Source organism: Oncorhynchus nerka, unplaced genomic scaffold (genome assembly GCF_034236695.1).
Source record: "Oncorhynchus nerka isolate Pitt River unplaced genomic scaffold, Oner_Uvic_2.0 unplaced_scaffold_920, whole genome shotgun sequence".
NCBI lineage: Eukaryota > Metazoa > Chordata > Actinopteri > Salmoniformes > Salmonidae > Oncorhynchus > Oncorhynchus nerka.
In genome coordinates, this window is record NW_027040383.1 from 211411 (window position 1) to 236431 (window position 25021).

Here is a 25021-nt window from a genome sequence, read left to right on the forward strand (position 1 = left end):
AGGGTTAGAGTCTGAGAGGAGTGGAGAGGTCAGGGTTAGAGTCTGAGGAGAGGAGAGGTCAGGGTTAGAGTCTGAGGAGAGGTCAGGGTTAGAGTCTGAGGAGAGGAGAGGTCAGGGTTAGAGTTTGAGGAGAGGAGAGGTCAGGGTTAGAGTTTGAGGAGAGGAGAGGTCAGGGTTAGAGTTTGAGGAGAGGAGAGGTCAGGGTTAGAGTTTGAGGAGAGGAGAGGTCAGGGTTAGAGTGAGGAGAGGTCAGGGTTAGAGTCTGAGGAGAGGTCAGGGTTAGAGTCAGAGAGGAGTGGAGAGGTCGGGGTTAGAGTCTGAGGAGAGGTGAGGTCAGGGTTGGAGTCTTAGGAGAGGTCAGGGTTAGAGTCTGAGAGGAGTGGAGAGGTCAGGATTAGAGTCTGAGGAGAGGTGAGGTCAGGGTTGGAGTCTTAAGAGAGGTCAGGGTTAGAGTCTGAGAGGAGTGGAGAGGTCAGGGTTAGAGTCTGAGGAGAGGAGAGGTTAGAGTCTGAGGAGAGGAGAGGTCAGGGTTAGACTCTGAGAGGAGAGGAGAGGTCAGGGTTAGAGTCTGAGAGGAGAGGTCAGGGTTAGAGTCTAAGAGGAGAGGTCAGGGTTAGAGGAGAGGTTATGGGTTAGGGTAGAGATCAGGGGTCAGGGTAGAGATCAGGGGTCAGGGTTAGAGGAGAGGTTAGGGTAGAGGTCAGGGGTCAGGGTTAGCTCCCAGGGAATGTTGCTTTAAGGAAGCTCTGAATTGTCTCTGTTTCACTGGGTATTAACACTGAATTAATGGTGTGTGTGTGTGTGTGTGTGTGTGTGTGTGTGTGTGTGTGTGTGTGTGTGTGTGTGTGTGTGTGTGTTGTGTGTGTGTGTGTATGTTTTTTGTGTGTGCGTGTGCGTGTGCGCGTGTGCGTGCGTGTGCGCGCGTGTGTGTGTGTGTCCCTCCAGGCTACGTCCAGAGTCTGATCCGTCGGGTGGTGAACAACGTCAACATTGTGGTCAACAACCTGATCTTGAAGTACGTTGAGGACGACATCGTTCTGTCTGTCAACATCACCTCTGCTGAGAGTTACACCGTCCACGAGTTCTGGGACCGAGCCTTTATGGACATCACAGGTCAGCTGGGGACACACCTGTTATATAGGGGACACACCTGTTATATAGGGGACACACCTGTTATATAGGGGACACACCTGTTATATAGGGGACACACCTGTTATATAGGGAACACACCTGTTATATAGGGGACACACCTGTTATATAGGGGAGACACACCTGTTATATAGGGGAGACACACCTGTTATATAGGGGACACACACCTGTTATATAGGGGACACACCTGTTATATAGGGAACACACTTGTTATATAGGGGACACACCTGTTATATAGGGGAGACACACCTGTTATATAGGGGACACACACCTGTTATATAGGGGACACACCTGTTATATAGGGGACACACCTGTTATATAGGGGACACACCTGTTATATAGGGGACACACCTGTTATATAGGGGACACACCTGTTATATAGGGGACACACCTGTTATATAGGGGACACACCTGTTATATAGGGGACACACCTGTTATATAGGGGACACACACCTGTTATATAGGGGACACACCTGTTATATAGGGGACACACCTGTTATATAGGGGACACACCTGTTATATAGGGGACACACCTGTTATAGGGGACACACCTGTTATATAGGGGACACACCTGTTATATAGGGGACACACCTGTTATATAGGGGACACACACCTGTTATATAGGGGACACACCTGTTAACCTGGACTATATAGGGAACACACACACCTGTTAACCTGGACTATATAGGGGACACACACACATGTTAACCTGGACTATATAGGGGACGGACACACCTGTTAACCTGGACTATATAGGGGACGGACACACCTGTTAACCTGGACTATATAGGGAACACACACACCTGTTAACCTGGACTATATAGGGGACACACACACGTTAACCTGGACTATATAGGGGACGGACACACCTGTTAACCTGGACTATATAGGGGACGGACACACCTGTTAACCTGGACTATATAGGGGACACACACACCTGTTAACCTGGACTATATAGTGAACACACCTGTTAACCTGGACTATATAGGGGACACACCTGTTAACCTGGACTATATAGGGGACACACCTGTTAACCTGGACTATATAGGGGACACACCTGTTAACCTGGACTATATAGGGGACACACCTGTTAACCTGGACTATATAGGGGACACACCTGTTAACCTGGACTATATAGGGAACACACCTGTTAACCTGGACTATATAGGGGACACACCTGTTAACCTGGACTATATAGGGGACACACCTGTTAACCTGGACTATATAGGGGACACACACACCTGTTATATAGGGGACACACCTGTTAACCTGGACTATATAGGGGACACACACCTGTTAACCTGGACTATATAGGGGACACACCTGTTAACCTGGACTATATAGGGGACACACCTGTTAACCTGGACTATATAGGGGACACACCTGTTAACCAGGACTGGGGACTGTTATATAGGGGACACACCTGTTAACCTGGACTATATAGGGGACACACACCTGTTAACCTGGACTATATAGGGGACACACCTGTTAACCTGGACTATATAGGGGACACACCTGTTAACCTGGACTATATAGGGGACACACCTGTTAACCAGGACTATATAGGGGACACACACACCTGTTATATAGGGGACACACCTGTTAACCTGGACTATATAGGGGACACACACCTGTTAACCTGGACTATATAGGGGACACACCTGTTAACCTGGACTATATAGGGGACACACACCTGTAAACCTGGACTATATAGGGGACACACCTGTTAACCTGGACTATATAGGGGACACACCTGTTAACCTGGACTATATAGGGGACACACCTGTTAACCTGGACTATATAGGGGACACACCTGTTAACCTGGACTATATAGGGGACACACACCTGTTAACCTGGACTATATAGGGGACACACACCTGTTAACCTGGACTATATAGGGGACACACACACCTGTTATATAGGGGACACACCTGTTATATAGGGGACACACACCTGTTATATAGGGGACACACCTGTTATATAGGAGACACACCTGTTATATAGGGGACACACTTGTTATATAGGGGACACACCTGTTATATAGGGGAGACACACCTGTTATATAGGGGACACACACCTGTTATATAGGGGACACACCTGTTATATAGGGGACACACCTGTTATATAGGAGACACACCTGTTATATAGGGGACACACCTGTTATATAGGGGACACACCTGTTATATAGGGGACACACCTGTTATATAGGGGACACACACCTGTTATATAGGGGACACACCTGTTAACCTGGACTATATAGGGAACACACACACCTGTTAACCTGGACTATATAGGGAACACACACACCTGTTAACCTGGACTATATAGGGGACACACACACATGTTAACCTGGACTATATAGGGGACGGACACACCTGTTAACCTGGACTATATAGGGGACGGACACACCTGTTAACCTGGACTATATAGGGAACACACACACCTGTTAACCTGGACTATATAGGGGACACACACACACGTTAACCTGGACTATATAGGGGACACACACACACGTTAACCTGGACTATATAGGGGACACACACACCTGTTAACCTGGACTATATAGTGAACACACCTGTTAACCTGGACTATATAGGGGACACACCTGTTAACCTGGACTATATAGGGGACACACCTGTTAACCTGGACTATATAGGGGACACACCTGTTAACCTGGACTATATAGGGGACACACCTGTTAACCTGGACTATATAGGGGACACACCTGTTAACCTGGACTATATAGGGAACACACCTGTTAACCTGGACTATATAGGGGACACACCTGTTAACCTGGACTATATAGGGGACACACCTGTTAACCAGGACTATATAGGGGACACACACACCTGTTATATAGGGGACACACCTGTTAACCTGGACTATATAGGGGACACACCTGTTAACCTGGACTATATAGGGGACACACCTGTTAACCTGGACTATATAGGGGACACACCTGTTAACCTGGACTATATAGGGGACACACACCTGTTAACCTGGACTATATAGGGGACACACCTGTTAACCTGGACTATATAGGGGACACACACACCTGTTATATAGGGGACACACCTGTTATATAGGGGACACACACCTGTTATATAGGGGACACACCTGTTATATAGGGGACACACCTGTTATATAGGAGACACACCTGTTATATAGGGGACACACCTGTTATATAGGGGACACACCTGTTATATAGGGGACACACCTGTTATATAGGGGACACACCTGTTATATAGGGGACACACCTGTTATATAGGGGACACACCTGTTATATAGGGGACACACCTGTTATATAGGGGACACACCTGTTATATAGGGGACACACCTGTTATATAGGGGACACACCTGTTATATAGGGGACACACCTGTTATATAGGGGACACACCTGTTATATAGGGGACACACCTGTTATATAGGGGACACACCTGTTAACCTGGACTATATAGGGAACACACACACCTGTTAACCTGGACTATATAGGGGACACACACACATGTTAACCTGGACTATATAGGGGACGGACACACCTGTTAACCTGGACTATATAGGGAACACACACACCTGTTAACCTGGACTATATAGGGGACACACACACACGTTAACCTGGACTATATAGGGGACACACACACACGTTAACCTGGACTATATAGGGGACGGACACACCTGTTAACCTGGACTATATAGGGGACGGACACACCTGTTAACCTGGACTATATAGGGGACACACCTGTTAACCTGGACTATATAGTGAACACACCTGTTAACCTGGACTATATAGGGGACACACCTGTTAACCTGGACTATATAGGGGACACACCTGTTAACCTGGACTATATAGGGGACACACCTGTTAACCTGGACTATATAGGGGACACACCTGTTAACCTGGACTATATAGGGAACACACCTGTTAACCTGGACTATATAGGGACACACACACCTGTTAACCTGGACTATATAGGGAACACACCTGTTAACCTGGACTATATAGGGAACACACCTGTTAACCTGGACTATATAGGGAACACACCTGTTATATTGGGAACACATACACCTGTTAACCTGGACTATATAGGGGACACACCTGTTAACCTGGACTATATAGGGGACACACCTGTTAACCTGGACTATATAGGGAACACACCTGTTAACCTGGACTATATAGGGAACACACCTGTTATATAGGGAACACATACACCTGTTAACCTGGACTATATAGGGGACACACCTGTTAACCTGGACTATATAGGGGACACACCTGTTAACCAGGACTATATAGGGGACATACCTGTTAACCAGGACTATATAGGGAACACACCTGTTAACCTGGACTATATAGGGAACACACACACACCTGTTAACCAGGACTATATAGGGGACACACACTGGGGTAGTTTACACTACAAGGTCCAGGCCTTAGCGTGTTGGTTCTGGGGTAGAACAGTCAGTACACAGCGTGTTGGTTCTGGGGTAGAACAGTCAGTACACAGCGTGTTGGTTCTGGGGTAGAACAGTCAGTACACAGCGTGTTGGTTCTGGGGTAGAACAGTCAGTACAGAGCGTGTTGGTTCTGGGGTAGAACAGTCAGTACACAGCGTGTTGGTTCTGGGGTAGAACAGTCAGTACACAGCGTGTTGGTTCTGGGGTAGAACAGTCAGTACACAGCGTGTTGGTTCTGGGGTAGAACAGTCAGTACACAGCGTGTTGGTTCTGGGGTAGAACAGTCAGTACACAGCGTGTTGGTTCTGGGGTAGAACAGTCAGTACACAGCGTGTTGGTTCTGGGGCCCTTTGGAATTTGAAGTGGTCGTCTCGGCGACCAGACTAAGTGGACTGTTGACTGTAACTGTAATTGTCCATTAAGCCATTAACAGCCCTTAGTGAGAACAGGTTGTCCACTTCTAAATGGCTCGGTACTTAAGAGACAAGTGACTCTGCAGAATGTCTTCTCTTTCTGGCTGTTTGAAGCGGACTCAGAGATAATGGGAATTTACTGCCAGGGCCTGGACATCTCTCTCTCTCTGTCTCTCTGCTTCTCTCTCTCTCTCTGTCTCTCTGCTTCTCTCTCTCTCTCTGTCTCTCTGCTTCTCTCTCTCTCTCTGTCTCTCTGTTTCTCTCTCTCTCTGTCTCTCTCTCTCTCTCTCTCTCTCTCTCTCTCTCTCTCTTTTCTCTCTCTCTCTCTCTCTCTCTCTCTCTCTCTTGTTTCTCTCTCTCTCTCTGTTTCTCTCTCTCTCTGTTTCTCTCTCTCTCTGTTTCTCTCTCTCTCTGTTTTCTCTCTCTCTCTGTTTCTCTCTCTCTCTGTTTCTCTCTCTCTGTTTCTCTCTCTCTGTCTCTCTCTCTCTCTCTCTCTCTCTCTCTCTCTCTCTCTCTCTCTCTCTCTCTCTCTGTCTCTCTCTCTCTCTGTCTCTCTCTCTCTCTCCGTTTCTCTCTCTTTTACAGTATATTTTTACTCCGGAATTCAACATTGCTCGTACTAATATTTCTGCATTTCTTAATTCCACTATTTTACATTTAGATTTGTGAATGGTTAGATACATTTAGTTAGATACTACTGTTGGAGCTAGGAACACAAGCACTTAGTTAGATACTACTGTACTGTTGGAACACAAGCATTTAGTTAGATACTACTGTACTGTTGGAACACAAGCATTTAGTTAGATACTACTGCACTGTTGGAGCTAGGAACACAAGCATTTAGTTAGATACTACTGCACTGTTGGAGCTAGGAACACAAGCATTTAGTTAGGTACTACTGCACTGTTGAAGCTAGGAACACAAGCATTTAGTTAGATACTACTGCACTGTTGGAGCTAGGAACACAAGCATTTAGTTAGATACTACTGCACTGTTGGAGCTAGGAACACAAGCATTTAGTTAGATACTACTGTACTGTTGGAGCTAGGAACACAAGCATTTAGTTAGATACTACTGCACTGTTGGAGCTAGGAACACAAGCATTTAGTTAGATATTACTGTTGGAGCTAGGAACACAAGCATTTAGTTAGATACTACTGCACTGTTGGAGCTAGGAACACAAGCATTTAGTTAGATACTACTGCACTGTTGGAGCTAGGAACACAAGCATTTAGTTAGATACTACTGTTGGAGCTAGGAACACAAGCATTTAGTTAGATATTACTGTTGGAGCTAGGAACACAAGCATTTAGTTAGATACTACTGTACTGTTGGAGCTAGGAACACAAGCATTTAGTTAGATATTACTGTACTGTTGGAGCTAGGAACACAAGCATTTAGTTAGATACTACTGTACTGTTGGAGCTAGGAACACAAGCATTTAGTTAGATACTACTGTTGGAGCTAGGAACACAAGCATTTAGTTAGGTACTACTGTACTGTTGGAGCTAGAAACACAAGCATTTAGTTAGATACTACTGTACTGTTGGAGCTAGGAACACAAGCATTTAGTTAGATACTACTGCACTGTTGAAGCTAGGAACACAAGCATTTAGTTAGATACTACTGCACTGTTGGAGCTAGGAACACAAGCATTTAGTTAGATACTACTGTTGGAGCTAGGAACACAAGCATTTAGTTAGATACTACTGCACTGTTGGAGCTGGGAACACAAGCATTTAGTTAGATACTACTGTTGGAGCTAGGAACACAAGCATTTAGTTAGATACTACTGCACTGTTGGAGCTAGGAACACAAGCATTTAGTTAGATACTACTGCACTGTTGAAGCTAGGAACACAAGCATTTAGTTAGATACTACTGCACTGTTGGAGCTGGGAACACAAGCATTTAGTTAGATACTACTGCACTGTTGAAGCTAGGAACACAAGCATTTAGTTAGATACTACTGTACTGTTGGAGCTGGGAACACAAGCATTTAGTTAGATACTACTGTACTGTTGGAGCTAGGAACACAAGCATTTAGTTAGATACTACTGTTGGAGCTGGGAACACAAGCATTTAGTTAGATACTACTGTTGGAGCTAGGAACACAAGCATTTAGTTAGATACTACTGTACTGTTGGAGCTAGAAACACAAGCATTTAGTTAGATACTACTGTACTGTTGGAGCTAGAAACACAAGCATTTAGTTAGATACTACTGCACTGTTGGAGCTAGGAACACAAGCATTTAGTTAGATACTACTGTACTGTTGGAGCTAGGAACACAAGCATTTAGTTAGATACTACTGTTGGAGCTAGGAACACAAGCATTTAGTTAGATACTACTGCACTGTTGGAGCTGGGAACACAAGCATTTAGTTAGATACTACTGTACTGTTGGAGCTAGGAACACAAGCATTTAGTTAGGTACTACTACACTGTTGGAGCTAGGAACACAAGCATTTAGTTAGATACTACTGTACTGTTGGAGCTAGGAACACAAGCATTTAGTTAGATATTACTGCACTGTTGGAGCTGGAAACACAAGCATTTAGTTAGATACTACTGCACTGTTGGAGCTAGGAACACAAGCATTTAGTTAGATATTACTGCACTGTTGGAGCTGGAAACACAAGCATTTAGTTAGATACTACTGTACTGTTGGAGCTAGGAACACAAGCATTTAGTTAGATACTACTGTACTGTTGGAGCTAGGAACACAAGCATTTAGTTAGATATTACTGTTGGAGCTAGAAACACAAGCATTTAGTTAGATACTACTGCACTGTTGGAGCTAGGAACACAAGCATTTAGTTAGGTACTACTGTACTGTTGGAGCTGGGAACACAAGCATTTAGTTAGATACTACTGTACTGTTGGAGCTAGGAACACAAGCATTTAGTTAGATACTACTGTACTGTTGGAGCTGGGAACACAAGCATTTAGTTAGATACTACTGTACTGTTGGAGCTAGGAACACAAGCATTTAGTTAGATACTACTGCACTGTTGAAGCTAGGAACACAAGCATTTAGTTAGATACTACTGCACTGTTGGAGCTGGGAACACAAGCATTTAGTTAGATACTACTGCACTGTTGAAGCTAGGAACACAAGCATTTAGTTAGATACTACTGTACTGTTGGAGCTAGAAACACAAGCATTTAGTTAGATACTACTGTACTGTTGGAGCTAGGAACACAAGCATTTAGTTAGATACTACTGTTGGAGCTGGGAACACAAGCATTTAGTTAGATACTACTGTTGGAGCTAGGAACACAAGCATTTAGTTAGATACTACTGCACTGTTGGAGCTAGGAACACAAGCATTTAGTTAGATACTACTGTACTGTTGGAGCTGGGAACACAAGCATTTAGTTAGATACTACTGCACTGTTGGAGCTGGGAACACAAGCATTTAGTTAGATACTACTGTACTGTTGGAGCTAGGAACACAAGCATTTAGTTAGATATTACTGTTGGAGCTAGAAACACAAGCATTTAGTTAGATATTACTGTACTGTTGGAGCTAGAAACACAAGCATTTAGTTAGATACTACTGTTGGAGCTAGGAACACAAGCATTTAGTTAGATACTACTGTACTGTTGGAGCTAGAAACACAAGCATTTAGTTAGGTACTACTGCACTGTTGGAGCTAGAAACACAAGCATTTAGTTAGATACTACTGTTGGAGCTAGGAACACAAGCATTTAGTTAGATACTACTGTACTGTTGGAGCTAGAAACACAAGCATTTAGTTAGATATTACTGCACTGTTGGAGCTAGGAACACAAGCATTTAGTTAGATACTACTGTACTGTTGGAGCTAGAAACACAAGCATTTAGTTAGATATTACTGTACTGTTGGAGCTAGAAACACAAGCATTTAGTTAGATACTACTGTACTGTTGGAGCTAGGAACACAAGCATTTAGTTAGATATTACTGTTGGAGCTAGAAACACAAGCATTTAGTTAGATATTACTGTACTGTTGGAGCTAGAAACACAAGCATTTAGTTAGATACTACTGTACTGTTTGAGCTAGAAACACAAGCATTTAGTTAGATACTACTGCACTGTTGAAGCTAGGAACACAAGCATTTAGTTAGATACTACTGCACTGTTGGAGCTAGGAACACAAGCATTTAGTTAGATACTACTGTTGGAGCTAGGAACACAAGCATTTAGTTAGATACTACTGCACTGTTGGAGCTGGGAACACAAGCATTTAGTTAGATACTACTGTTGGAGCTAGGAACACAAGCATTTAGTTAGATACTACTGCACTGTTGGAGCTGGGAACACAAGCATTTAGTTAGATATTACTGCACTGTTGGAGCTAGGAACACAAGCATTTAGTTAGATACTACTGTACTGTTGGAGCTAGGAACACAAGCATTTAGTTAGATATTACTGTTGGAGCTAGAAACACAAGCATTTAGTTAGATATTACTGTACTGTTGGAGCTAGAAACACAAGCATTTAGTTAGATACTACTGTACTGTTTGAGCTAGAAACACAAGCATTTAGTTAGATACTACTGCACTGTTGAAGCTAGGAACACAAGCATTTAGTTAGATACTACTGCACTGTTGGAGCTAGGAACACAAGCATTTAGTTAGATACTACTGTTGGAGCTAGGAACACAAGCATTTAGTTAGATACTACTGCACTGTTGGAGCTGGGAACACAAGCATTTAGTTAGATACTACTGTTGGAGCTAGGAACACAAGCATTTAGTTAGATACTACTGCACTGTTGGAGCTGGGAACACAAGCATTTAGTTAGATATTACTGCACTGTTGGAGCTAGGAACACAAGCATTTAGTTAGATACTACTGTACTGTTGGAGCTAGGAACACAAGCATTTAGTTAGATATTACTGTACTGTTGGAGCTAGGAACACAAGCATTTAGTTAGATACTACTGCACTGTTGAAGCTAGGAACACAAGCATTTAGTTAGATACTACTGCACTGTTGGAGCTGGGAACACAAGCATTTAGTTAGATACTACTGCACTGTTGAAGCTAGGAACACAAGCATTTAGTTAGATACTACTGTACTGTTGGAGCTGGGAACACAAGCATTTAGTTAGATACTACTGTACTGTTGGAGCTAGGAACACAAGCATTTAGTTAGATACTACTGTTGGAGCTGGGAACACAAGCATTTAGTTAGATACTACTGTTGGAGCTAGGAACACAAGCATTTAGTTAGATACTACTGTACTGTTGGAGCTAGAAACACAAGCATTTAGTTAGATACTACTGTACTGTTGGAGCTAGAAACACAAGCATTTAGTTAGATACTACTGCACTGTTGGAGCTAGGAACACAAGCATTTAGTTAGATACTACTGTACTGTTGGAGCTAGGAACACAAGCATTTAGTTAGATACTACTGTTGGAGCTAGGAACACAAGCATTTAGTTAGATACTACTGCACTGTTGGAGCTGGGAACACAAGCATTTAGTTAGATACTACTGTACTGTTGGAGCTAGGAACACAAGCATTTAGTTAGGTACTACTACACTGTTGGAGCTAGGAACACAAGCATTTAGTTAGATACTACTGTACTGTTGGAGCTAGGAACACAAGCATTTAGTTAGATATTACTGCACTGTTGGAGCTGGAAACACAAGCATTTAGTTAGATACTACTGCACTGTTGGAGCTAGGAACACAAGCATTTAGTTAGATATTACTGCACTGTTGGAGCTGGAAACACAAGCATTTAGTTAGATACTACTGTACTGTTGGAGCTAGGAACACAAGCATTTAGTTAGATACTACTGTACTGTTGGAGCTAGGAACACAAGCATTTAGTTAGATATTACTGTTGGAGCTAGAAACACAAGCATTTAGTTAGATACTACTGCACTGTTGGAGCTAGGAACACAAGCATTTAGTTAGGTACTACTGTACTGTTGGAGCTGGGAACACAAGCATTTAGTTAGATACTACTGTACTGTTGGAGCTAGGAACACAAGCATTTAGTTAGATACTACTGTACTGTTGGAGCTGGGAACACAAGCATTTAGTTAGATACTACTGTACTGTTGGAGCTAGGAACACAAGCATTTAGTTAGATACTACTGCACTGTTGAAGCTAGGAACACAAGCATTTAGTTAGATACTACTGCACTGTTGGAGCTGGGAACACAAGCATTTAGTTAGATACTACTGCACTGTTGAAGCTAGGAACACAAGCATTTAGTTAGATACTACTGTACTGTTGGAGCTAGAAACACAAGCATTTAGTTAGATACTACTGTACTGTTGGAGCTAGGAACACAAGCATTTAGTTAGATACTACTGTTGGAGCTGGGAACACAAGCATTTAGTTAGATACTACTGTTGGAGCTAGGAACACAAGCATTTAGTTAGATACTACTGCACTGTTGGAGCTAGGAACACAAGCATTTAGTTAGATACTACTGTACTGTTGGAGCTGGGAACACAAGCATTTAGTTAGATACTACTGCACTGTTGGAGCTGGGAACACAAGCATTTAGTTAGATACTACTGTACTGTTGGAGCTAGGAACACAAGCATTTAGTTAGATATTACTGTTGGAGCTAGAAACACAAGCATTTAGTTAGATATTACTGTACTGTTGGAGCTAGAAACACAAGCATTTAGTTAGATACTACTGTTGGAGCTAGGAACACAAGCATTTAGTTAGATACTACTGTACTGTTGGAGCTAGAAACACAAGCATTTAGTTAGGTACTACTGCACTGTTGGAGCTAGAAACACAAGCATTTAGTTAGATACTACTGTTGGAGCTAGGAACACAAGCATTTAGTTAGATACTACTGTACTGTTGGAGCTAGAAACACAAGCATTTAGTTAGATATTACTGCACTGTTGGAGCTAGGAACACAAGCATTTAGTTAGATATTACTGTTGGAGCTAGAAACACAAGCATTTAGTTAGATATTACTGTACTGTTGGAGCTAGAAACACAAGCATTTAGTTAGATACTACTGTACTGTTGGAGCTAGGAACACAAGCATTTAGTTAGATATTACTGTTGGAGCTAGAAACACAAGCATTTAGTTAGATATTACTGTACTGTTGGAGCTAGAAACACAAGCATTTAGTTAGATACTACTGTACTGTTTGAGCTAGAAACACAAGCATTTAGTTAGATACTACTGCACTGTTGGAGCTAGGAACACAAGCATTTAGTTAGATACTACTGTACTGTTGGAGCTAGGAACACAAGCATTTAGTTAGATACTACTGTACTGTTGGAGCTAGGAACACAAGCATTTAGTTAGGTACTACTGTACTGTTGGAGCTGGGAACACAAGCATTTAGTTAGATACTACTGTACTGTTGGAGCTAGAAACACAAGCATTTAGTTAGATACTACTGCACTGTTGGAGCTAGGAACACAAGCATTTCACTACTGATAAATATGTGTATTGGTCTCCAGAGTGGCGCATCTCAGTGCAAGAGACGTCACTACAGACACCCTGGTTCGAATCCAGTCTGTATCACAACCGCCGTGATTTGGAGTCCCTGTCGACCCAGCGTCGTCCTGATTTTGCCCGGAGTAGGCCGTCATTACAAATAAGAATTTGTTCTTAACTGACTTGCCTCGTTAAATGAATGTGATTTATATGTTGACTAAGTGTCTTGCCCCCAGCTCCTGACCTGGTGCTTCGTAAAGTGATCAACTTCAGTGACTGTACTGTGTGTCTGGATAAGAGGAACGGTAGTGGGAAGATCCAGTTCTACCAGGATCCTCTCCTCTACAAGTGTTCCTTCAGGACCCGACTCCACTTCACCTACCAGAACATCAACTCTAAGATCCCTGCTGTCATCAAGGTGAGACCTACTGTCTGTCTGTCTGTCTGTCTGTCTGTCTGTCTGTCTGTCTGTCTGTCTGAGACGCACAGGCCTACTGTCTGTCTGTCTGTCTGTCTGTCTGTGTCTGTCTTTCTTGTGAGATACCCTCCAGGAACAGGGTTGGAGAGCCCTGGTCTTCACGTCTCTCTACAGGAACAGGGTTGGAGAGCCCTGGTCTTCACGTCTCTCTACAGGAACAGGGTTGGAGAGCCCTGGTCTTCACGTCTCTCTACAGGAACAGGGTTGGAGAGCCCTGGTCTTCACGTCTCTCTACAGGAACAGGGTTGGAGAGCCCTGGTCTTCACGTCTCTCTACAGGAACAGGGTTGGAGAGCCCTGGTCTTCACGTCTCTCTACAGGAACAGGGTTGGAGAGCCCTGGTCTTCACGTCTCTCTACAGGAACAGGGTTGGAGAGCCCTGGTCTTCACGTCTCTCTACAGGAACAGGGTTGGAGAGCCCTGGTCATCACGTCTCTCTACAGGAACAGGGTTGGAGAGCCCTGGTCTTCATGTCTCTCTTTATTAACTGTTTCCTCTTCCTCCTCTTCCTCCTCTTCCTCCTGTCAGATCCAGACGATGGTGGAGTCCCTGAAGCTGTCTATCACAGACCAGCAGCTGCCCATGTTCATCAGGATCATGGAGCTGGTCCTCAGCCTCTACTACGGAGAGATAGGAGGAGGGAAGGACGGAGAGGCGGAGGAGGGGAGCGGACATGGAGAGGTCATCACTACGCCAGGTTAGTCTGGTGGATACTGCCCTCTATTACAGGGGGGAGGAGGGGAGGGAGAGGAGGGGGAGGAGAGGGGAGGAGAGGGGAGGGGAGGGAGAGGTCATCACTACACCAGGTTAGTCTGGTGGATACTGCCCTCTATTACAGGGGGAGGAGGGGAGGGAGAGGAGGGGGAGGAGAGGGGGAGGGGGAGGAGAGGTCATCACTACACCAGGTTAGTCTGGTGGATACTGCCCTCTATTACAGGGGAGGAGGGGAGGAGAGGGGAGGGAGAGGTCATCACTACACCAGGTTAGTCTGGTGGATACTGCCCTCTATTACAGGGGGAGGGGAGGGAGAGGGAGAGGTCATCACTACACCAGGTTAGTCTGGTGGATACTGCCCTCTATTACAGGGGGAGGGAGAGGGAGAGGTCATCACTACACCAGGTTAGTCTGGTAGATACTGCCCTTTATTATAGGGGGAGGAGGGAGAGGAGGGGAGGGGAGGGAGAGGTCATCACTACACCAGGTTAGTCTGGTGGATACTGCGGGGGAGGAGGGAGAGGAGGAGGAGGAGGAGGGGGAGAGGTCATCACTACACCAGGTTAGTCTGGTGGATACTGCCCTTATTACAGGGGAGGAGGGAGGGAGGGGAGGAGGAGGAGGGAGAGGTCATCACTACACCAGGTTAGTCTGGTGGATACTGCCCTTTATTACAGGGGGAGGAGAGGGGAGGGGAGGGAGAGGTCATCACTACACCAGGTTAGTCTGGTGGATACTGCCCTTTATTACAGGGGGAGGAGGGGGGGGGGAGAGGAGGGGAGGGAGAGGTCATCACTACACCAGGTTAGTCTGGTGGATACTGCCCTTTATTACAGGGGAGGAGGGGGAGGGAGAGGTCATCACTACACCAGGTTAGTCTGGTGGATACTGCCCTTTATTACAGGGGGAGGAGGGGGAGGAGAGGGGAGGGGAGGGAGAGGTCATCACTACACCAGGTTAGTCTGGTGGATACTGCCCTTTATTATAGGGGGGAGGAGGGAGAGGGGAGGGGAGGGAGAGGTCATCACTACACCAGGTTAGTCACTACGACCGGGCCGGGCTCCGTCACTCCAGACCTCACAACCGTAGAGGGACATGGATTCTATAACTGATTCCAATGTTACAGTGGGGCAAGAAAGTATTTAGTCAGCCACCAATTGTGCAAGTTCTCCCACTTAAAAAGATGAGAGAGGCCTGTAATTCCCTGTGTGTGTGTGTGTGTGTGTGTGTTTCTGTGTGTGTGTGTGTGTTTCTCTGTGTGTGTGTGTTTCTCTGTGTGTGTGTGTTTCTCTGTGTGTGTGTGTGTGTGTGTTTCTCTGTGTGTGTGTGTTTCTCTGTGTGTGTGTGTGTGTGTGTGTTTCTCTGTGTGTGTGTTTCTCTGTGTGTGTGTGTGTGTGTGTTTCTCTGTGTGTGTGTGTTTCTGTGTGTGTGTGTGTTTCTCTGTGTGTGTGTGTGTGTTTCTCTGTGTGTGTGTGTGTGTTTCTCTGTGTGTGTGTGTGTGTGTTTCTCTGTGTGTGTGTGTGTGTGTGTGTTTCTCTGTGTGTGTGTGTTTCTGTGTGTGTGTGTGTGTGTGTTTCTCTGTGTGTGTGTGTGTTTCTGTGTGTGTGTTTCTGTGTGTGTGTGTGTGTGTGTTTCTGTGTGTGTGTGTGTGTGTTTCTCTGTGTGTGTGTGTGTGTGTGTGTGTGTGTTTCTCTGTGTGTGTGTTTCTCTGTGTGTGTGTGTGTGTTTCTCTGTGGGTGTGTAATTGGTGTATGCCAATCTCCCGCTGACTGTGGCCTGTTCCAGTAACTGACAATGTTGTAACAGAACGTGTGTGTGTGTCTGTGAGAGTGTGTGTGTGTGTGTGTGTGTGTGTGTGTGTGAGAGATGTGTGTGTGTGTGTGTGTGTGTGTGTGTGTGTCTGTGAGAGAGAGAGTGTGTGTGTGTGTGTGTCTGTGAGAGTGTGTGTCTGTGAGAGATTGTGTGTGTGTGTGTGTGTCTGTGAGAGATTGTGTGTGTGTGTGTGTGTGTGTGTGTGTGTGTGTGTGAGAGAGTGTGTGTGTCTGTGAGAGATTGTGTGTGTGTGTGTGTGTGTGTGTGTGTGTGTGTGTGTGTGTGTGTGTGTGAGAGAGTGTGTGTCTGTGTGTGTGTGTGTGTGTGTGTGTGTGTGTGTGTGTGTGTCTGTGAGAGAGTGTGTGTGTGTGTGTGTAATGGATTCAGTGTGTATCCACTCAGGACATGCTAATCGTCCGTGACTTTTAATTGTTTCTCTTCAGAACAAAGAGAATATTAATTCATCCTTTTCATGAAAAGTGTTTTTTCTTTTTCTTACTAATGAACTGGAAAGACTCTCTTAGTGTGTGACTGTGTGTGACTGTGTGTGACTGTGTGTGACTGTGTGTGACTGTGTGTGTGACTGTGTGTGACTGTGTGTGTGACTGTGTGTGACTGTGTGTGACTGTGTGTGACTGTGTGACTGTGTGTTACTGTGTGTGTGACTGTGTGTGTGACTGTGTGTGACTGTGTGTGTGACTGTGTGTGTGACTGTGTGTGACTGTGTGGTTACTGTGTGTGACTGTGTGTGACTGTGTGTGACTGTGTGTGACTGTGTGTTACTGTGTGTGACTGTGTGTGACTGTGTGTGACTGTGTGTGACTCTGTGTTACTGTGTGTGACTGTGTGTGACCTGTGTGTGACTGTGTGTGACTCTGTGTTACTGTGTGTGACTGTGTGTGACTGTGTGTGACTGTGTGTTACTGTGTGTGACTCTGTGTTACTGTGTGTTACTGTGTGTTACTGTGTGTGACTGTGTGTTACTGTGTGTGACTGTGTGTGACTGTGTGTGACTCTGTGTTACTGTGTGTGACTGTGTGTGACCTGTGTTACTGTGTGTTACTGTGTGTGACTGTGTGTTACTGTGTGTGACTCTGTGTGACTGTGTGTTACTGTGTGTGACTGTGTGTTACTGTGTGTTACTGTGTGTGACTGTGTGTTACTGTGTGTGACTGTGTGTGACTGTGTGTGACCTGTGTTACTGTGTGTGACTGTGTGTGACTGTGTGTTACTGTGTGTGACTGTGTGTTACTGTGTGTGACTGTGTGTGACTGTGTGTGACTGTGTGTGACTGTGTGTGACTCTGTGTTACTGTGTGTGACCTGTGTTACTGTGTGTTACTGTGTGTGACTGTGTGTGACTGTGTGTTACTGTGTGTGACTCTGTGTGACTCTGTGTGTGACTGTGTGTGACTCTGTGTTATTATAGATGTAATATATAATAAATCTCTCTCTCTGTATGAAATGAATTCCAAGTTGTGCAAAACACTAAACATGTCAGAGGAACTGTAGATGACGAACAGGCATGAAGGGGTTTTAGAGAAATATGAGAGGAATTAAGAGTGTTAGTGCATAGTGCATAATGCATAGTGCCAACTGTAAAGTTTGGTGGAGGAGGAATAACAGGGTTTTAGAGAAATATGAGAGGAATTAAGAGGAGCAGAATGGCTGAGGGAGAAAAGAGAGGAAGGGAATGCGTAGTGCTAACTGTAAAGTTTGGTGGAGGAGGAATAATGGTCTGGGGCTGTTTTTCATGGTTCCGTCCTCTTAGTTTCAGTGAAGGGAAATCTTAACGCTACAGCATACAATGACATTCTAGATGATTCTGCGCTTCCAACGAGCCAGACCTAATCACCCCCAACATCAGTGCCTGACCTCACTAATGCTCTGGTGGCTGAATGGAAACAAGTCCCTGCAGCAATGTTCCAACATCTAGTGGAAAGCCTTCCCAGAAGAGTGGAGGCTGTTATAGCAGCAATGTTCCAACATCTAGTGGAAAGCCTTCCCAGAAGAGAGGAGGCTGTTATAGCAGCAATGTTCCTACATCTAGTGGAAAGCCTTCCCAGAAGAGTGGAGGCTGTTATAGCAGCAATGTTCCAACATCTAGTGGAAAGCCTTCCCAGAAGAGTGGAGGCTGTTATAGCAGCAATGTTCCTACATCTAGTGGAAAGCCTTCCCAGAAGAGAGGAGGCTGTTATAGCAGCAATGTTCCTACATCTAGTGGAAAGCCTTCCCAGAAGAGAGGAGGCTGTTATAGCAGCAATGTTCCAACATCTAGTGGAAAGCCTTCCCAGAAGAGTGGAGGCTGTTATAGCAGCAATGTTCCTACATCTAGTGGAAAGCCTTCCCAGAAGAGTGGAGGCTGTTATAGCAGCAAAAAGGGAAACCAACTCCATATTAATGCCCATGATTTTGTAATGAGATTGTTGGACGAGCAGGTGTCCACATACTTTTGATCATGACGTGTTTCAGCCCATAAAAAGTCTTACACAAAGTAAAGAATAAAATGTTTAAAACTGAAGCAGGAATGTGATCTTTGTACTCTTGAACAGAAGCCAACAAATGACAGGTTGAACTCAGATAAAACATACTGCTTAATGGCAAATCAACCTGGTAAATATCTCGCATCGAAACTAAATTACAATCAGTTGTAGTTGTAAAAGATAAAGATACTAAAACGGACTTTAGAAACCAACAACGTGATTTAATGTCCATATTTAAAGTTTATCATTTAAAAAAATGTATAATTTGGAATGGAACAACATTTGGACGGATCGTAAAATCTCTTATCAGCAGACCAAAAATAAACCATAAAAACAGACATCACCCAAGAATGGATATTAGATAGTGTTAAAACACGAGGAGAGAAGCACCAGAAATGGATGGCTGGTAAAACACGAGGAGAGAAGCACCAGAAATGGATGGCTGGTAAAACACGAGGAGAGAAGCACCAAGAATGGATGGCTGGTAAAACACGAGGAGAGAAGCACCAGAAATGGATGGCTGGTAAAACACGAGGAGAGAAGCACCAGAAATGGATGGCTGGTAAAACACGAGGAGAGAAGCACCAGGAATGGATGGCTGGTAAAACACGAGGAGAGAAGCATCAAGAATGGATGGCTGGTAAAACACGAGGAGAGAAGCACCAGGAATGGATGGCTGGTAAAACACGAGGAGAGAAGCACCAGGAATGGATGGCTGATAAAACACGAGGAGAGAAGCACCAAGAATGGATGGCTGATAAAACACGAGGAGAGAAGCACCAGGAATGGATGGCTGGTAAAACACGAGTCTCTCACAGGAAGTACCTAACAACGACCAGTAGAAGGTCTTGGTGTTTCGACCTGACACCTCAGACTCTAACAGGAAGTACCTAACAACGACCAGTAGAAGGTCTTGGTGTTTAGATGTGACACCTCAGACTCTCACAGGAAGTACCTAACAACGACCAGTAGAAGGTCTTGGTGTTTAGATGTGACACCTCAGACTCTCACAGGAAGTACAAAAAAAGAAAACAACGACCAGAAAAAGCCAGAATAGTGGATTTCTCATTTCTCAACTGCCAATTCGCAAAGTGAAAGATTTAATTAAAACATGACATAATTTTCACCGCCTAAGCCTGTGGGATTCCTGTGCTGTGACCTCACGCGGGGTATTGTTTTGAGAGAGAGAGCGAGTACATTCTTGTCTGTTGACATCAGCTTCCCCTGGCTGTCGCAGAGGGGAGCAGGCCAGCTCAGGGAAACAGACACGACCATACAGGTTCATAGGTCAGGGGAGCCACGTTAGAGCGTGACCACCTCTAGGCGACTCGCTCACAGCCCCCAGCCCCTGGCAGAGTGGTTCACCTACAGCCCCCAGCTCCTCTCCCCAGCCCCTGGCAGAGTGGTTCACCTACAGCTCCTCTCCCCTGCCCCTGGCAGAGTGGTTCACCCCCAGCTCCTCTCCCCAGCCCCTGGCAGAGTGGTTCACCTACAGCCCCCAGCTCCTCTCTCCAGCCCCTGGCAGAGTGGTTCACCTACAGCCCCCAGCTCCTCTCTCCAGCCCCTGGCAGAGTGGTTCACCTACAGCCCCCAGCTCCTCTCTCCAGCCCCTGGCAGAGTGGTTCACCTACAGCCCCCAGCTCCTCTCCCCAGCCCCTGGCAGAGTGGTTCACCTACAGCCCCCAGCTCCTCTCCCCTGCCCCTGGCAGAGTGGTTCACCTACAGCCCCCAGCTCCTCTCCCCAGCCCCTGGCAGAGTGGTTCACCTACAGCTCCTCTCCCCTGCCCCTGGCAGAGTGGTTCACCTACAGCTCCTCTCCCCAGCCCCTGGCAGAGTGGTTCACCTACAGCCCCCAGCTCCTCTCCCCAGCCCCTGGCAGAGTGGTTCACCTACAGCTCCTCTCCCCAGCCCCTGGCAGAGTGGTTCACCTACAGCTCCTCTCCCCAGCCCCTGGCAGAGTGGTTCACCTACAGCTCCTCTCCCCAGCCCCTGGCAGAGTGGTTCACCTACAGCTCCTCTCCCCAGCCCCTGGCAGAGTGGTTCACCTACAGCTCCTCTCCCCTGCCCCTGGCAGAGTGGTTCACCTACAGCCCCTCTCCCCAGCCCCTGGCAGAGTGGTTCACCTACAGCCCCTCTCCCCAGCCCCTGGCAGAGTGGTTCACCTACAGCCCCCAGCTCCTCTCCCCAGCCCCTGGCAGAGTGGTTCACCTACAGCCCCTCTCCCCAGCCCCTGGCAGAGTGGTTCACCTACAGCTCCTCTCCCCAGCCCCTGGCAGAGTGGTTCACCTACAGCCCCCAGCTCCTCTCCCCAGCCCCTGGCAGAGTGGTTCACCTACAGCCCCCAGCTCCTCTCCCCAGCCCCTGGCAGAGTGGTTCACCTACAGCCCCCAGCTCCTCTCCCCAGCCCCTGGCAGAGTGGTTCACCTACAGCTCCTCTCCCCAGCCCCTGGCAGAGTGGTTCACCTACAGCTCCTCTCCCCAGACCCTGGCAGAGTGGTTCACCTACAGCCCCCAGCACCTCTCCCCAGCCCCTGGCAGAGTGGTTCACCTACAGCTCCTCTCCCCAGACCCTGGCAGAGTGGTTCACCTACAGCCCCCAGCTCCTCTCCCCAGCCCCTGGCAGAGTGGTTCACCTACAGCTCCCCCCAGACCCTCCCCCCCAGACCCTGGCAGAGTGGTTCACCTACAGCCCCCAGCTCCTCTCCCCAGCCCCTGGCAGAGTGGTTCACCTACAGCTCCTCTCCCCAGCCCCTGGCAGAGTGGTTCACCTACAGCTCCTCTCCCCAGCCCCTGGCAGAGTGGTTCACCTACAGCTCCTCTCCCCAGCCCCTGGCAGAGTGGTTCACCTACCGCCCCCAGCTCCTCTCCCCAGCCCCTGGCAGAGTGGTTCACCTACAGCTCCTCTCCCCAGCCCTGGCAGAGTGGTTCACCTACAGCTCCTCAGCTCCCCCAGACCCTGGCAGAGTGGTTCACCTACAGCTCCTCTCCCCAGCCCCTGGCAGTGGTTCACCTACACCCCAGCTCCTCTCCCCAGCCCCTGGCAGAGTGGTTCACCTACAGCCCCCAGCTCCTCTCCCCAGCCCCTGGCAGAGTGGTTCACCTACAGCCCCAGCTCCTCTCCCCAGCCCCTGGCAGAGTGGTTCACCTACAGCTCCTCTCCCCAGCCCCTGGCAGAGTGGTTCACCTACAGCTCCTCTCCCCAGCCCCTGGCAGAGTGGTTCACCTACAGCTCCTCTCCCCTGCCCCTGGCAGAGTGGTTCACAGCTCCTTCCCCAGCCCCTGGCAGAGTGGTTCACCTACAGCTCCTCTCCCCAGCCCCTGGCAGAGTGGTTCACCTACAGCTCCTCTCCCCAGCCCCTGGCAGCACCTACAGCTCCTCTCCCTGCCCCTGGCAGAGTGGTTCACCTACAGCTCCTCTCCCCTGCCCCTGGCAGCCCCAGCCCCTGCCCCTGCAGAGTGGTTCACCTACAGCTCCTCTCCCAGCCCCTGGCAGAGTGGTTCACCTACAGCTCCTCTCCCCAGCCCCTGGCAGAGTGGTTCACCTACAGCTCCTCTCCCAGCCCCTGGCAGAGTGGTTCACCTACAGCTCCTCTCCCTGCCCCTGGCAGAGTGGTTCACCTACAGCTCCTCTCCCCAGCCCCTGGCAGAGTGGTTCACCTACAGCCCCTCTCCCAGCCCCTGGCAGAGTGGTTCACCTACAGCTCCTCTCCCAGCCCCTGGCAGAGTGGTTCACCTACAGCTCCTCTCCCCAGCCCCTGGCAGAGTGGTTCACCTACAGCTCCTCTCCCCAGCCCCTGGCAGAGTGGTTCACCTACAGCTCCTCTCCCCTGCCCCTGGCAGAGTGGTTCACCTACATCTCCTCACCCCAGCCCCTGGCAGAGTGGTTCACCTACAGCTCCTCTCCCCAGCCCCTGGCAGAGTGGTTCACCTACAGCTCCTCTCCCCAGCTCCTGGCAGAGTGGTTCACCTACAGCTCCTCTCCCCAGCCCCTGGTAGAGGGGTTCACCTACAGCCCCCAGCTCCTCTCCCCAGCCCCTGGCAGAGTGGTTCACCTACAGCTCCCAGCTCCTCTCCCCAGCCCCTGGCAGAGTGGTTCACCTACAGCCCCAGCTCCTCTCCCCTGCCCCTGGCAGAGTGGTTCACCTACCCCCAGCTCCTCTCCCCAGCCCCTGGCAGAGTGGTTCACCTACAGCCCCCAGCTCCTCTCCCCAGCCCCTGGCAGAGTGGTTCACCTACAGCCCCAGCTCCTCTCCCCTGCCCTGGCAGAGTGGTTCACCTACAGCCCCAGCTCCTCTCCCTGCCCCCTGGCAGAGTGGTTCACCTACAGCCCCCAGCTCCTCTCCCCAGCCCCTGGCAGAGTGGTTCACCTACAGCTCCTCTCCTTCAGGATGATCCACTGGGCCAGAACTCTACTGTCAGGATGATCCACTGGGCCAGAACTCTACTGTCAGGATGATCCACTGGGCCAGAACTCTACTGTCAGGATGATCCACTGGGCCAGAACTCTACTGTCAGGATGATCCACTGGGCCAGAACTCTACTGTCAGGATGATTCACTGGACCAGAACTCTACTGTCAGGATGATCCACTGGGCCAGAACTCTACTGTCAGGATGATCTACTGGGCCAGAACTCTACTGTCAGGATGATTCACTGGACCAGAACTCTACTGTCAGGATGATTCACTGGACCAGAACTCTACTGTCAGGATGATCTACTGGGCCAGAACTCTACTGTCAGGATGATCCACTGGGCCAGAACTCTACTGTCAGGATGATCCACTGGGCCAGAACTCTACTGTCAGGATGATCCACTGGGCCAGAACTCTACTGTCAGGATGATCCACTGGGCCAGAACTCTACTGTCAGGATGATCCACTGGGCCAGAACTCTACTGTCAGGATGATCCACTGGGCCAGAACTCTACTGTCAGGATGATTCACTGGACCAGAACTCTACTGTCAGGATGATCTACTGGGCCAGAACTCTACTGTCAGGATGATCCACTGGGCCAGAACTCTACTGTCAGGATGATCCACTGGGCCAGAACTCTACTGTCAGGATGATCCACTGGGCCAGAACTCTACTGTCAGGATGATCCACTGGGCCAGAACTCTACTGTCAGGATGATCCACTGGGCCAGAACTCTACTGTCAGGATGATCCACTGGGCCAGAACTCTACTGTCAGGATGATCCACTGGGCCAGAACTCTACTGTCAGGGTGATTCACTGGGCCAGAACTCTACTGTCAGGATGATCCACTGGGCCAGAACTCTACTGTCAGGGTGATGTAGGAAATTCCCCGTTAAACCTGAGGATGATGGAAGAGGGGCATGAGTGGAAAAGTTTGAACCAATGCTCTAGCCTGATGTGGTAAGGGCTGACTGACTGATTGGCTGGCTGGCTGACTGATTGACTGGCTGACTGGCTGACTGGTTGGCTGGCTGACTGGCTGACTGATTGACTGGCTGACTGGCTGACTGGTTGGCTGGCTGACTGGCTGACTGATTGACTGGCTGACTGGCTGACTGGTTGGCTGGCTGACTGGCTGACTGATTGACTGGTTGGCTGGCTGACTGGCTGACTGACTGGTTGGCTGGCTGACTGACTGGCTGGCTGGCTGGCTGACTGGCTGACTGATTGCCTGCCTACCTGTCTGCCTACCCGACTGCCTGTCTGACTGAAAAGCACTACATCCTGCCTCGCCTGCGTGCCTCGGTGCCATGTCAGCTTTCCGTCACCAACCCATCTACCCTCCGAGGCACTGCTCTCTCCGGCTCTGCTTCCAGTCGTTTTGTAGTGTTCAGCTGAATCAACTTGGCTGAGTCCGACCCACAGGAAGTCCAGATTCATTAAGAGGGCTACGTCACGCCGCTGTCTCCCTGACGTGTAATCAAAGCTGTGTTTTCTTTCACTGATGAAATTAAATGAGAGTTCCCCGTAATTACATTATCACTAAGTCTGCAAGAGTTTGTTGTTTTAAGGTTGAAGGTTCTAGGGTTTTAAGTTGAGTGTTTAAACAGGAGCTCAGATCCATTTGGTTGAACTTTATTTAAACGTCTTACATACAGCAGTTGACAAAGGGTCCTCTTTTTATAGG

At 47.7% G+C, this 25021-nt stretch overlaps 1 protein-coding gene across 1 annotated transcript in view; it reads left to right on the forward strand.

The window, feature by feature from the left end:
* LOC135570700 (intermembrane lipid transfer protein VPS13B-like) overlaps positions 1-25021 on the forward strand; it is a 47480-nt gene that overhangs the window by 21546 nt on the left and 913 nt on the right. Inside the window, exons 4-6 of the mRNA XM_065016653.1 lie at positions 946-1113; positions 13674-13855; positions 14443-14611. Of these exons, the coding sequence (XP_064872725.1) occupies positions 946-1113; positions 13674-13855; positions 14443-14611 (519 nt within the window). The remainder of the gene's footprint in view (positions 1-945; positions 1114-13673; positions 13856-14442; positions 14612-25021) is intronic.